The 16,309-nt window shown below is 38.2% G+C and overlaps 1 protein-coding gene across 1 annotated transcript in view; it reads left to right on the forward strand.

Annotated features, from left to right (window-relative positions):
• Window positions 1-10,770, forward strand: part of pth2ra (parathyroid hormone 2 receptor a) — a gene marked incomplete at its 5' end in the record, with an annotated part of 62,274 nt that extends 51,504 nt beyond the window's left edge. The window contains 3 exons of the mRNA XM_072397866.1: window positions 147-285; window positions 7,641-7,682; window positions 9,996-10,770. Of these exons, the coding sequence (XP_072253967.1) occupies window positions 147-285; window positions 7,641-7,682; window positions 9,996-10,382 (568 nt within the window). The remainder of the gene's footprint in view (window positions 1-146; window positions 286-7,640; window positions 7,683-9,995) is intronic.
• Window positions 10,771-16,309: the final 5,539 nt, after the last annotated feature.

The following is a 16,309-nucleotide window of genomic DNA, read 5'->3' on the forward strand; positions in this document are numbered from 1 at the left end:
CTGTTTTAAATGGAATGAGGGGCTGACATGTTATGTTCTGTGTTCATTTTAATGTTTTCTAATTGTCCTTTTTAATATTGAATGTATATATTAGTGATGTGAATTATTTACAAATATATATTGTAGGCGTGTTTTTGTCCTCACAGGAAACTGGCTAAGTCCACTCTTGTTCTGGTGCTCGTGTTTGGCATCCACTACATCATCTTTGTTGGGATGCCTCATACATTTCAGGGACCAAGCTGGGAGATCCGGATGTACTGTGAACTATTCTTCAACTCATTTCAGGTACTTTCTGCATATTTTTCTGAAATGTACAGTAAGAGAGACGGTGTACTTTTCACATCCATTTTTTTTTTGCCAGGCACAGCACAGAATTTGCGTTGTACCAAAAAAACTTTGGTAAAACTGCACCTCTTTGATAACTGGATGATGCCATTCCAGCCACACAGTGCAATATTTCTGTTAAGAAAGGATTATTTAGTAGGATTTTCTGCCTGCATACTCGGGCAACATTATTTGATTTGATTACCACACCCTTATAAACCTTTCACTCAACATCCCTTGTTTGGGCTTTTTTTTTTTTTTTTTTTAATTATATTTTTTATTGTATATATTATAAGCTGGCGAGTTTAGCAAGCTGTTAGCCAGACTGGACAGACGTGTACAGTGAAACCACAATTACACACAGCAGAGCCGCTGGTTTTATGCAAAATACTGTTCCACAGAAAACTGATTGTGTGAACATCCAATTAATCTATTTGATTAATTTTTCTTCCATTTCTACTGCTAATCAACAGGTGTCTTGGATACTGACACATTAGAGACACTTCACACAGACTTACGAACATCATTCAGCAATTAAAACCTCAACAAAAAGATCACCTCATGTTCCGCATTTTAATTATAATACTGGTAGACCTGCCTCTGCAGAAATGAAAGGGACTGAGAATGGGAAGTTTTTATATATCTTTACAAATATAGAAGTTTTATATGGAAAATGGTCATTTATGTGGCACTCAGGTATGTCACAATAAGCAGATAATGAAAACACACTACAATCACCAAAAGCAGATACTTAAAGATACTTCCTAAAGAAAATTAAGCCTAAAGAAAGTCTTTATGCTCCTTTCTGCATATCTCAGCTGCTGCTGTCAGGCTTAGCAAACACAATAAAGTGTTCTGATGCTTGTATTCCTCAATATGGCCGGTGAGTAATTGCATGTATATGTGCAAATGTAAAAAATGGCTGTTTACAAAGTTAGCACCAGCGCAACCTATGCACGTAAAATAAGGTGATATTGACACATCTTCTGACGTTAAATCAAAGAGATAACGGAGCACGATCCAATATAGCAAACCTGAGATCCTGGTTTTCCAGTTTACACACAAGTGTTATAGTCAGATTAATTTAAAATTCTTGCTTTTTCAAAAAAATTTGGTTTCATTGCCCAAAACTGTGTTGACAAAGTGCAGACCCCAGACCCCTCAAAATACCCTTGTGTGTATTCTGTTGTGTGTACTTCCTGTGTCGCACCTGGTTTTCTGTTACTGATTGCCACATCTAATCACCACCCTCGGTGTATATCTGCCAGGTTTTCCTTTGTTCAGTGCCAGATCATTCTACGTTTGTTGCTGTTGCTATCGTACATGTTGTGATTTCCTTATTGGCTTGTAAGTCAGTCAGTTTGTGCTTCCTTTGTTCCATTTGAGTTTAGTTTTTTGCTCATTATTCCTGCTTTGGCAGCAGCTTTAGTTTAGTTTTTAATTAAGCTTTGTTCTTATTCGTGTAGTGGCACCTTCAAGAGAAACATTCTTTTGGGTTTACAAAATTTTCATCAGTGCATTATGAAGAGTGCTGTCGCTAAAGGGCTTTTAAATGGATTGCATTGTCACAACCTGTAGCAACTGACAAAACTTGTCAGGGACACAAGGTCCAGTTTGGAGCAAAGACTGCGTGCTCTGTATTGCATTTACACATTGATCTCCATACTCCTGACCTGGTGCTATAAACGCCAGTGAGAATAAAAGGTATCAATTCAATCACATTAGAGCCTCATTAGCAGCACAGCACACATCTCCTCTGTTTGTTTGGAGAGATTGCCTTTACAAGCCACAATTATGCTTGGCTGAATATTTCACAATCAACATTGGACTGCCTTATAATTATCACAGAAACCGTTGTGCTTATTAAGCTTATAAAAAGTTACTCTTCTGCCAAAGAAAGAGCATAGGCAAAATAATGGGATTGTTCCAGTTTATTTGCAACGTTACATGATAATTATCAAGTCAACTTGAATTAAACTTGTTGCAGTGAGAACGCTTAGCCAAAGAAAGAGCTTATAACATTTTTTTGGTGATCAGTAAAACAGAGATGCGGCCTTGGTTTTGGATGCATTTTACCTTGCTGCACATCTGATGTTTGACTTTTACCATGTAAGCTTGATAGTTGCCGGTTGTCAAATGACTATCTGGTTAACACCACTCACTTAAGATAACAGGATACACAATCACAAAGTTTAATCCCTATTTGCAAACTGTATGTGTTAGTAAAAGCACAGAACAGCAATGCATGTATTTTGAAGTGAAGATTACAAAATGTTGAACAAAAAAGTTGTTTTCTTAATTTTTTTCACTACTTTTTCCTTGAGGGAAATACATTGAACAGAGTAGATAACTTTTTTAAACCATTGCTGTCAATAAATCAGCATATCAAATTCAGCATAAGAACAGTTTTGTTAACACATACCATAAATATAGAGTGACTAACTGCAGCCTAACTTATAGTAATCTGTATTTCCATGTCACGGAGTTGGAAAAATCTCAAATTTATAATTGTCTCTTACTGTCTCTGAGTCAGTGTTGCACTTCATTGTACAGTATTGAAGGTTGATTATGAGATTTAATTCAGCTCTGTAACCGAGCTCTGGGGGAGTTGTGTGAGAGTCAATTTATACAAATAGTAGTCAATTTATACAAATATCCCAAGTTTCATTTGATCAGGTCACACTTAGTCAGCATGTGCAGACTCTGGTAAATGGACTGTATTTAAAATATTATAGACTATATATTTCTATTTACCGATTAATGACTAAATCGGGAAGTAAATAATTTAATGTAAAAATTAAAGAAGGAAAATTAATATATTAAGCTCTGAAAATTAATGTATTAAAGAAAATAATGTATATATATATATATATATATCTGCTGAATATGATAAGATTCTGCACTCACTGAAAACATGGCAATGCATTTTTTTTTTTACCACAGAACAAGTTTACTGTAAACTGAAGGTCTTTTGTCATATGAAACAAAAAGGAGGTTTCTTAATTCAGCAGGTTTCATAAACTTCAGGAAGCCCCAGAAAAAGGAGTTCACTTTGTCTTGACTGAGCCTACCGTACAAAGTGGCAACTTTATTGCCCTACTCTATTTATCACTACACATTTTTTAAAGATGGGTCTTAATTTTAAATTCTCTGCAATGATTCCAGTGCCATTGCCTTCTAGTTGCTAACTTGGATTTTTAGGTCTTTATTTTAGTCAAGAACGAGGTCGGTGGATTGTGGTGGTTGTTGAGGACCCAAATGCAGAATAGCAAGCCAGAGGCAGATGGATGATGAACATGAGACTTTATTTAACCAGACGACAAATGAGAATAGGAATAGGAATAGCAATAGCAAGGATCTGACAGAGACTGAGCTAAACCATGGAGCTTACAGAAGGGACTGATGAGACAAGTGACTGCAGCTGAGACCAATTATCTGGAGGTAGGTCTATAAGAGAGCTGAGGAAATCCAAGGGAAACTGGGGACCATTACTGGCGTGTACACGAAACTAAGACAAAATAAACTAAAACGTAAACACAAACAGAAACCAGGACTGAGGCAAGACACAACTAAGACTACATCAGATGAATATCAATAAAAGCAAGAACAGCAACTAAGGCAAATCATAAAAGAGACTAGACACAAAATGACACATCAAGACTAGACTAATATAAACAGATTATATAAGAACACAATATTAAGAACGCAGCAAGAAACAGAATCAAACAAAAAACAACTAAATAAAAATGAATGATAAATTAATAAAAAACAACAAAAAATACAAATGCTAATAACACTGCTTTACCTAGAAGTTTGCACTTTGCTTTCTGAACTTTCACAGTGACGAGAGGTAGAGTGACTGAAAGAAACAGGCACTAAAACAGCTTATTTCGGACAGTGGACAAAATGTATTAGGATAAATAAATGTACAGGATAAACTATAACTGAGAATAAAAGAATAGAGCTTGAAATGAGCACAACAAGTCCCCCCTTAGACTGAATGAACCAGACAAAGATAAAAGGTGTTCCATCATCTTCGAATGCTGCTCCAATCCATTAGAGCAAGTCTAATAATAAAGGATCTGATTCAGAAGGTTTAACAGAATTAAAACTGACAAGGCCGCCCTGTATGTGTCACTCTTGTTTTGAAAAAAAAAAAAAAAGTGCTCATCTTAGGACAAATATGTTGTATTATAATCAATGAAGGATGACAGTAATGTAAAAGAAACTGGAAGCATGACTCACAGGGGCTTACTCTGTAGGAACCTTGTCAGTACATTTCTTTTAGTAAACTTGTTTTTTTTTGGAGCACACAGTGTTACTGATAGTTACAGTCAGTTGGAAAGGAAAGGAAACTATGAAATTAAATGATTTCTGGGTGTGCACCATTGCCAAATAATAACAAAATGAACACAACTTTTGCATTGGTAATCATATGTGGAGACAAGGAAGAATAGAACAATAATTTATACCATCAAAAAACAACGGGTCACCCGATACGCCAAAATAACCCTCAGCTGCACTAGTTCATCCAACAAAGCATTAGCAGACTTATTACAAAGCTCAAAAACAAACGATAGGCCTTAAAAGAATGGATTTCAAAACAAAGATTGTACCTGCATGTAAGTTAACATAATAGTTTAATACTTACCTTTGTCTTGGTTCATTTTCATTTTGTTTTTCTTTTTTGCAAAAGCTAAAACTTTATAAATAATTATAGTTATAACTTCAGAACACATCCCCTGCCATGGCTAATGTCCTGTTTCATAATGAAAAGATCCTGATCTAAACCAAAGAGTTACTGGGGCTCCTCCACAGATGAAGATCAATCTCTCCCCCAAGTTTCACTTGCTTGGGTAGTTTTTTTGTAATCTTGTGGATAGATAGACTGGCAGGGAGACATAGAGACTGACAATACTGAACACAGTACCTCAGCCCTGCATCACATCAACAGCCAGATCTATGAGTTTAAACAACATAAAGAAGCCTACGCTTTATTTAGTACCATTTAATATTTAATTGATGTATTTTACGTAAATATTTCTATTGTAAAGACTTCAATGTTTCTCTCATGAAATAATTATCATGCAAGCATCCACTTAAGCCTTGAAAAAGAAGTGTAAAAAAAATATTCTGGCTCCCAAGAGGAAAGATTCTGATCAGCATTAAACTAAATGTATTTTTCCTTTGTATATGACACTTACAAGGCTGTAGCTCAGGAGGAAGACTATCAAAGAGTTGGAGGTTCAATTCCTGGCTTTCCATGACCAGATGTTGAAGTGTCCTTGGGCAAGACACTGAACCCCACATCAGCCCTAATGAGTCTATGGGTGTATGAATGTGTGCGATAGATAAAAAAAGTTAATGTAGCCTATAACACTGTACAGACTACGATGAGTGTGCGAGTGAATGTGGCTTGTAAAAGTGGCTTGAGTGGTCAACTAGACTAGAAAAGTTGTATGTAAGTACAGTCCATTTATCATTAACAAGAGAGTAGTCAACTTTTAGAAAAACTGAAAGATAGTCCAAGGTGAAAAAAGGTACCGAGTATAGTATTGTACGGAACCAAATTCTGAGCAACACGCAGGGACAGTTTCATGTAATACATCTAATTTAGGCAAACATATTTCTGTTTGGTCAGTCACACGCGCACCTTTTTTGAGAGCACGGTGGCTGCTTCTTATTTTCAGTGAGGTTTATTTCTTTTTACTCTTTACCTTTAAATGAATGTTACTCACTATAAACATATAGCATATCCTTATGTGTCACATTTTGGGACACACTTTACAGTTATTTTGTTCAGTTGAGTTTGATGAATTTAACTTCTAACCATACGATAGGTGTGGGTATAGGACATTTATGTGATGCCCATTTTTTGTCAAATTAGCATCAGCCAGATGACGTTGGGGTCTTAAATACTGACCCTGTAGTTCAGGAGCCTTTATGCAATTGGGTTAGTAATTCAACATTTGTGCTGTGTTACATATGCTCTCGGTGTTCAAGCTTTCATCTTTCTGCTAGTTTTCTTAAAAACTACAGAATTCCAAATAATTAGATTTCTAAAAGGAGACAAGTTTGGGTCTTGCCAGTCTTGATCAGTATGGAAGACTGTTACTCTTGGGACTTTGATAACATAATATATTCATGTGTAAGGGTTTCTAGGCACATGTTACCAAGACATACATACATATACACACACACACATAAACTTGTTTTTCTATCCTTGTCTATCTATCTTATCTGCCATTGCATAATGCATTACCCAGCCCCTTACCCTGACCACCATAGCTTAAGCTAACCCTAACCCTTATTCTAACCATAGCCCAATGTGAACCCTCACCATCAAACCAACCATTTGGGTCCCGTAAAATCTGTTAGACCCCACAATTACAGTTTCTGATAAGGCTCCCAGTTTTGGACCCTATAAGAAAGAAGAGTGCACTTACTGCATTGTGTGTCCAACACTTCAGGGGACATTACATTGACATACTACTGTCAATGGTGTAGAGGGAGGACCCAGATGTAGAATTTTAAAAGAAAAACTTGATTTATTTAACAAAATTAACAAAAAGCGCGGCTGAGCCGGATAACATGAAATCTTAAACTGTGGAATAAATAAAACAAGACTAGATTATGGCTGTGGAAAATAAGACAAAACCTAACCTGACCAAACCTGAAGACCGAGAAACTTGTTGCAATGAACTGAGGGCAACCTGGAAACTAAATAATGTGGGGAGGTGATTGGTGATGGGGTACAGCTGTGAAACAAAGACAGGTGACTTGAGGGAACCTAATGTGGCAAGGGAAAAAACATGACAAGAAATAAATCTAAAACCTGAAAACAAGACATGACAAAAAAACAAACTCAAAACATGACATGACAATTACTTTCATGGAGACTTAATTGTACTTGCCTAACCCTTCCCTTAACTGACACATAACTAGCAATACCCTAAATTTAAAGTTATATTATTGCATTATTTGTCCACTTAAGGACATCATATGTCCATGATTTTATGGCTGAAATAGAATTAAGTTCCACTAATTTGAGGCAGACTCCTTCCCATCATCCTGTACGCGTCTAAGTTGTTTCTGTCATGGTGCGAAGCAGAAGCACAGAGTGAAGCAGGTCAGAACAGAAGGAGCAGAGGTAACAGTTTCCCGCTCTTTTATCAGATAAGAGCAATGAGAAGCAAAGTAATTACAACTTGGAGTCTTCATTATTTGATAAGCATTTGTTCTATACTCAGGTAAGAAAAAGATATAGATGACTGTGATCTCAGTTCCAAAGATTTGTGTCAATCTTTACTTTTCAGGGCTTCTTTGTGTCCATCATTTATTGCTTCTGCAACGGAGAGGTGAGTGAGCTTTTTTTTTTTTTCTTTTCAAATTACATTGATCAGGGGGAAAAAGCTTACAACAAAATATAGCAGAAGCAGAACCTTAGCTTGCTAAAATGATCACTAGAAATGGCTAAGGATAATCCATTATAACAATTTTGGACAGTTTCATCTTCACGAAAACCTTTGTAAAATGTTTCTTTTTTTTTCTATTTTGCACTACTCATCTGAAGCTCCCACTTTGATACTTGTAAAGCTTCTGGATTGACTGAGTTTTGATATAGCAAAGGAGCTATGTTTTCTGTTATATCAGAGCTCCATGAAGGATAAAAGTAAAGATAGAATAGAAATTAATGGCATTATAAGGGCCAACCAGTCTGTGGGGGTTTCATGCATTTTGTCATTTAGCTCCATATGGTGTTCCGCATTGAATGTTTCTCATTAAAACTGCCAATAAAAACCATAGGCAGCAACAACCTGTTTGGGTAAAGTAACTGGTGTTGTTACTCACACTACTTGGGAGTGGAAAATAAACACATACTAAAGACAAATATCTTCTTAGATATTTTACAGTCTTGTTTAAAAACTAAGTTTAGTGTCTTTCAGGTCTAAGGTTTAAATATCAAGTCATCTGGTAATGACCAGGGGCCTCATGTACTAAGACTTGCGTGAATTTCCTACTGAAACATGGCGTACACTCAAACCAAAATGCCCTCCAACGTACAAAAATATCTGGATGTATCAATGTGTGCGCACGCATGAATCCAAGCACATTTCGTTGGTACATCCCAATCAACATGGAATTGAGCGCACATGTCGGAGTAACCGAGTCCTTCCTGTCCACGCCCCTTCTTAAATATGCAAAGCATATTTAAATTAGCCCTGCACCTGCGATTCCTCTCGCTGCACGATCAGAAAAAGAAAAAAGAATGAGTAAGACGGGGAAAAAAGAATAACTTAACGGAAAGCGAGATGGAGGTGCTACTTTCTGAAGCGGAGGCCCGCAAAAATGTGCTCTTTGGCATGCTGTCTTACGATATAAGCAGAAAACGTAACAGGAGTGGGTGGGAGAGCGTGAGTTAGGCCATTAATGCTGTGGGGTCTGAGAAGCTCACACAAGCAGAGGTGAAAAAGAAGTGGTCCGATATCAAGGTGGATGTGAAGCGGAGACTGGCTGCCCACCACCGAAGTGTGGCTAAAACAGGCGGGGGAGCCTGTTTGAACAGCTGTGGGTGACACTGCTCTCTCAGGGGTGGTGGGAGTGTGGGTGACTGATTAAAGGTAAATACCTATATTTGTGTAACTCACAACAAACGTCTTCATACAGTAACTAGTGCAGAAGTGCGCCGGGGAAAAGGTGAGGCTGATTAAGACATTTCACACTTTATGCATGGGGTTATTAACATTTGCACACAGAGACGATCAGGGGCTTGTTAGAAAGATCTTAAGCTGTTGTTTAACCAGAAAAAAACAGCAAGTTACTAACTTTAATAACCAACTATGATGCTGTGAAGACGGGATAGAAATTTTCTGCGCACATGCTCAATGCACTTCATGGGGAATAATATTAGGACAATTACACCAATAAAGTTACTCACCAAGAAGCCACCCGTCGCGCACAGTGCCAGCTTGTAGTCTGTTCCCAACAATTCTGTTACTGAATGTTTGAATCGTGCGTTGAACCAGGCCACCCCCACAAAGTATCGCATACGATCTGTACATTGATGGAATGAAAATGTTTCCTAGTTGATATACAAATTCATCATGTGATGGTGCTTTTATAGCAATGTGTGTGCAGTCGATAGCTCCGATTACATTAGGAAAACCGGCTCTTGCTGCAAATTACGCTTTAATGTTGGCCTGTTCAACTGCATTGTGGGAATTTGATAAACCTGCTGAGATGCAGATAATTCCGTCCCACTCGGCTGGCATGGCTCGGCTCAGGGTCGACTGGTACAGTTCCAATCGGTTGGCCTGCTCCCTCTGGAAAGCCTCGGTTGCTTAAACCCCAGTGTGCACGTCTCTTGTGGCACAAGCAGCGCATGGACCCTCGCTGTGTTGCGCTCCAGCGCCGGCCGCAGCTCTGCGCACAGTTCCAGGAGGATTGCCCTCAAAACGGCTGATGAGCCAGTTTTCATCATGTGCCAGCAAATCCTCTCAGTCTCTTAAAACACGCTTTCTTCCATTTGCACCATTTACAATGTCTTCCAATACCACTAAAGCAGCCATTGTTTTTTAATAGTATGCATTGCAACACTTTGCGCATGCTTTTATATCCACTCGTGTAATAAATCTTGTTTTATTCAGCTTTTATTGCTCACGTCTTTACAGGTCCAGACAGAAATAAAAAAGACATGGACACGCTGGAACCTGGCCTTTGAATGGGAGGGCCCAGTGGTCTGTGGCCGCTACCGTTATGGCTCTGTGGTTGTAGGTCTTAACAACAACAGCACCAGCAGTCAGTCCCATCTGGCCGGTGGTGGGCCTTCAACACGCTCCACCACACTCACTTCGAGTCGTGCTTATCGAAGCTCTGGTTCCCCTATTATCAACGTGCATGCAACCCTCCCTGGGTATGTAATCACCAACTCAGATCCATCCATACCTGAGGAAACTGAGGACAGTGGTCCAAAGCGAGTGGACGATATCTCCCTGAAGGAAAATCTGCCCGTGCTAAATACAAGTACAACTGCTGAAGATGAGGAGGAAACACTGTAGCAGTCACCTAATGTAAAGAAAGGTTGTAGAGACTGATGAAAAATTCTACTGATGGAGCTGTGAAACTCAAGACTTCACACTCTGTAGATGAAGGCAACAAAGAGGCAGAAAGAAGAATGTATTAACAAGAAATGTCACAAACTCTATTTGAATGAAAGCTTGAAATATGATTAAAAAGAAGCTATGATTAATTATTTTGCCATCCTATTTAAGGTGCAGGAGATTTTTCCCACTGCCAACAGGTGAGAGGCAAGGGTGCACCCTGGACAGGTTGCCAGTCCATCACAGGGACACACAATTGATGTAAAGTCACCAATCAACCTAATATACATGTTTTTGGAAAGTGTGAGCAAGCCGGAGTACATGCAAAAAACACATGCTGGCATGAGGCGACCATGCAAACTCCACACAGAAAGGTCCCAACAGAGATTCAAACTGGGAGCATTCTTGCTGTGCGACAGCGCTAAGTCCAACAGCAATGATAATGTATGCAAAATAGTTTGTGCCACATGGTTTATGCTGCCAGTTGGAGACATCACAGTGACTTCTTGGCGGACAAGCTGTGAAAGTGAGCTGCAAACATTACACATACTTGCTGAACATAAATAACAGCACAAGCGCAGTGGTGTTAAACGCTGTTGACATCTGATGTAGACAGTTTGCATATGGACATAAGTTATTTAACAAACACAAGGAGCACAATGTTGGTGAGAAGGAAAGGCTTTCGTCAACAAAAGAGCCCTTGTTTTTCTTATGGGGGGGAAACACCATGATGCCCTTCATTAGCCAGCAGCCCCCTGGAGACCAGGTTAAGTTTGACTTAAATAAAGATAAAAATATCTTTGCATGCACTGCTGAGCAGTGATATCTCCTGCTGCTCCATGCCAGAGACACATGAAAGGTTTCATAGAATCAATCACTCAGACATTTTTATACATAAGAACAAATGATGTTGTTAGGAAGGAGTTGTAAGAAAACAGTGGCAGCACAAGTAGCATGATAGCTGTAAAAAATATCATGAAACTTTGATTTTGCAAACAGTTGTTCTTGATATTTAAATCTACAACCGCTTTAGAATGTTTCATTGTCTTTATTGTCCTGCAAGTGATAAGACAGCACCAGGAGAGACATGGTTTTATGCTTTTGGAATATTGTTTTTGTTTAGACAACTGATGGCGGACACAGTAGCTTTTGAGGCATGGTTTCACAGATACACACACACACACACACTTCAACAAAGTTACACTACATCTTTTCATAATGTTCCCTTTTTCCTCTTTAAACTTCCTTAATTTTCCTTTCAAATGTCTCAGATTGATGTACATCAAAGTTAAATCTTTAATGAGATGAAACATTATTAACAATGAGCTCCATACAAATTCTAACACTGATGTTCTGTTCCCCACAGCTACATGCAGTCAATACTTAATTGACAAGAAAGCTGAGCGAGTCCAAAACTCCTTAAAAACTGTGTAGGAGATTCTTTCAATAGAAATGTAACATAAAATACTAAACATTCCTTCCATTATTGTAGCACAATGGCAGCTGGTGTTTTAAGCAAAATATAAAGCATAATATTATGAACTCCAATATGCTAAAGTTGTCCGTCATTCTTCCCCAGAAGTAAACTTGACAAAATAATTGCAGTTAAAGAATTAGGTTATTGCCTTCAATTAAGTACAGACAAAGATCTGAATGGTCCATTAACCTGTCATCCATCTATCCACTTTCTATACCAGCTTAATCCAATTCAGGGTCACCGGGGGGCTGGAGCTTATCCCAGCTGTCATTGAGTGAGAGGCTGGGCACACCCCGGAGTAGGCCAGTTCATCACAGGGCCTCACAGACAAATAACCATGTGCACTCAGTAAACCTTATATTAATGTGCAAGGACAGGTATAATTGATTCCAAATGTGAAAACGGTGCTTTAAAATCAAAACATCAGTTTCCCAAAAACAAAAGCAGAACACTGCAAAGAAATTATATTGAGCCATGAAGCAGAAAAAAAAAATCAGTAAGCTAAAGGCGCAAAATGTTGCGTAATGCAATCTATCAACTGTTTGCTTTGTAATAACATTGTTTTTTTTTAACTTATTAACTAAAATGGAGAATAATTCCTAGCTCCAGTTTCCAAAGTAAATGGAATGTACTATAAAACAGTGAGTGAAAAGGTAAAATATTTGAAGTGGGCAGCCACCCCACATTGTGAAGAATCGTACATTTTGTAACGTAAAAATCTACCATTAAAAAAACTGGAATGTATGCATTTTTTATTTGTATATATTTCTTCTTTCATTTAAGTGAAGTGTACACATCTTGAGAGAATTTCTGATTAAATTGTATATTTATGTGGATACAATTACTTTTCTATGAATATGACTTTAATAGTGCCACCATGAGTTGCACACAACAGAATCAACGTGATATTAAGAAACTATTAAAATTGTCTTTTTTTCTCCAGTCAGCTAATGGGCTAACTGTAAAGTCTATGGTACAAGTCTGTGGCTTCTTAACTGTATCCGCTTGTTGCATGCCTGTTTGTCAGTGCCTCTCCTGCTCCAGCATAAGCTTTAAAAAAATCTTGACTTGAAAGGATTCTTTGTAATCTTGTCTTTTCATGAATTAATTATATTCCACATTGGGTTTTTTTCTTTTTCTGCTGGGATTTTCGTTTGTCTTTCTTTCAGTGCTTTCCTATTGTATTTCTCTCTGATGATTCACCTTCCTCTTCTATCTTTTAGCTGCTAATAAATGTTTTTATGTTTTCAAATAACTGTTAAACTGCTCTTTGATATTCCTGTTGTCAATCTTAAGGATGTGTTTTAAAAACCCTCTTTAATTTATCTTGAGTAATAAATCCAACACCATCAGACCATCACTTATACTGTACTAAATATGTCAATTCAATTCAATTCAATTTTATTTATATAGCGCCAGATTACAACAATTGTCATCTCAAGGCACTTAAGTAATATAGTCCAATTCAAGCCAATTGGAATTCAATTCATTGTAATCATAATCCAATTAATTCATATAGAGCCAATTAAAAAAATTAATATCCTAGCTAAGGAAACCAACAGATTGCACCGAAACTTGTCTTCAGTCCAATCTCCCGTCCTGAGCGTGCCTGAGGCGACTGTGGAAAGGAACGACTCCCTTTTAACAGGAAGAAACCTCTGGCAGAACCAGACTCAGGAAGGGTGGCCATCCGCCTCGACCAGCTGGGGTTTGAGAAGACAGAGAAGAAGGAAAAGAGGGGGGAAAACACCATAACACCATTCAAAGGATACCTGTTGGAACAGGGAAACACAAGTTAATGACCACAATAATGTCACATGTACATAAAATCAATTGTGAAATTAAACGGGGGGGAAAAGAGAGCAAAGTGAGGAAAGATGTGACAGATGAGGTCCCCCAGCAGTCTAAGCCTATAGCAGCTTAACTATGGGATGTTTCAGGATTACCTGAGCCATCCCTAACTATAAGCTTTATCAAAAAGGAAAGTTTTAAGCCTAATCTTAAAAGTGGAAAGGGTGTCTGCTTCCTGGACATTTACTGGCAGCTTATTCCACAAGAGAGGGGCCTGATAACTGAAGGCTCTACCTCCCATTCTACTTTTAGAAACTCTGGGAACAACAAGTAAACCTGCAGTTTGGGAGCGAAGTGCTCTGTTAGGAAAATATCTTACAATTAGATCTTTAAGATATGATGGAGCTCGGTCATTAAGAACTTTATATGTGAGGAGAAGAATCTTAAATTCTATTCTGAATTTAACAGGAAGCCATTGAAGAGAAGCTAAAACTGGAGAAACATGATTCAATTAAATTCAATTCAATTTTATTTATATAGCGCCAGATTACAACAATTGTCATCTCAAGGCACTTAAGTAATATAGTCCAATTCAAGCCAATTGGAATTCAATTCATTGTAATCATAATCCAATTAATTCATATAGAGCCAATTCAAAAAATTAATATCCTAGCTAAGGAAACAAACAGATTGCACCGAAATGTGTCTTCAGTCCAATCTCCCGTCCTGAGCGTGCCTGTGGCAACTGTGGAAAGGAACGACTCCCTTTTAACAGGAAGAAACCTCTGGCAGAACCAGACTCAGGAAGGGTGGCCATCCGCCTCGACCAGCTGGGGTTTGAGAAGACAGAGAAGAGGGAAAAGAGGGGGGAAAAACACCATAACACCATTCAAAGGATACCTGTTGGAACAGGGAAACACAAGTTAATGACCACAATAATGTCACATGTACATAAAATCAATTGTGAAATTAAACGGGGGGGAAAAGAGAGCAAAGTGAGGAAAGATGTGACAGATGAGGTCCCCCAGCAGTCTAAGCCTATAGCAGCTTAACTATGGGATGTTTCAGGATTACCTGAGCCATCCCTAACTATAAGCTTTATCAAAAAGGAAAGTTTTAAGCCTAATCTTAAAAGTGGAAAGGGTGTCTGCTTCCTGGACATTTACTGGCAGCTTATTCCACAAGAGAGGGGCCTGATAACTGAAGGCTCTACCTCCCATTCTACTTTTAGAAACTCTGGGAACAACAAGTAAACCTGCAGTTTGGGAGCGAAGTGCTCTGTTAGGAAAATATCTTACAATTAGATCTTTAAGATATGATGGAGCTCGGTCATTAAGAACTTTATATGTGAGGAGAAGAATCTTAAATTCTATTCTGAATTTAACAGGAAGCCATTGAAGAGAAGCTAAAACTGGAGAAACATGATTCAATTAAATTCAATTCAATTTTATTTATATAGCGCCAGATTACAACAATTGTCATCTCAAGGCACTTAAGTAATATAGTCCAATTCAAGCCAATTGGAATTCAATTCATTGTAATCATAATCCAATTAATTCATATAGAGCCAATTCAAAAAATTAATATCCTAGCTAAGGAAACAAACAGATTGCACCGAAATGTGTCTTCAGTCCAATCTCCCGTCCTGAGCGTGCCTGTGGCAACTGTGGAAAGGAACGACTCCCTTTTAACAGGAAGAAACCTCTGGAAGAACCAGACTCAGGAAGGGTGGCCATCCGCCTCGACCAGCTGGGGTTTGAGAAGACAGAAAAGAGGGAAAAGAGGGGGGAAAAACACCATAACGCCATTCAAAGGATATCTGTTGGAACAGGGAAACATAGGTTAATAATCACAATAATGTCACATGTACATAAAATCAATTGTGAAATTAAACAGGGGGAAAAAGAGAGCAAAGTGAGGAAAGGTGTGACAGATGAGGTCCCCCAGCAGTCTAAGCCTATAGCAGCTTAACTATGGGATGTTTCAGGATTACCTGAGCCATCCCTAACTATAAGCTTTATCGAAAAGAAAAGTTTTAAGCCTAATCTTAAAAGTGGAAAGGGTGTCTGCTTCCCGGACATTTACTGGCAGCTTATTCCACAAGAGAGGGGCCTGATAACTGAAGGCTCTACCTCCCATTCTACTTTTAGAAACTCTGGGAACAACAAGTAAACCTGCAGTTTGGGAGCGAAGTGCTCTGTTAGGAAAATATCTTACAATTAAATCTTTAAGATATGATGGAGCTTGGTCATTAAGAGCTTTATATGTGAGGAGAAGAATCTTAAATTCTATTCTGAATTTAACAGGGAGCCAATGAAGAGAAGCTAAAACTGGAGAAACATGATCTCTCCTGTTAGTTCTCATCAGAACTCTGGCTGCAGCATTTTGGATCAGCTGGAGGCTTTTCAGAGAATATGTGGGACAGCCCAATAATAAGGAATTACAGTAGTCCAATCTTGAAGTAACAAATGCATGAACTAGTTTCTCTGCATCACCCTGAGACAGGATGTTCCTGATTTTAGCAATATTACGAAGGTGAAAGAAGGCAGTCCTAGAAACCAGTTTTATATGTGCGTCAAATGATAAATTCTGGTCAAAAATAACTCCAAGGTTCCTC

Source organism: Leuresthes tenuis, unplaced genomic scaffold (genome assembly GCF_036924035.1).
Source record: "Leuresthes tenuis unplaced genomic scaffold, fLeuTen1.0.hap1 SCAF_12, whole genome shotgun sequence".
In the NCBI taxonomy this organism is placed as follows: domain Eukaryota; kingdom Metazoa; phylum Chordata; class Actinopteri; order Atheriniformes; family Atherinopsidae; genus Leuresthes; species Leuresthes tenuis.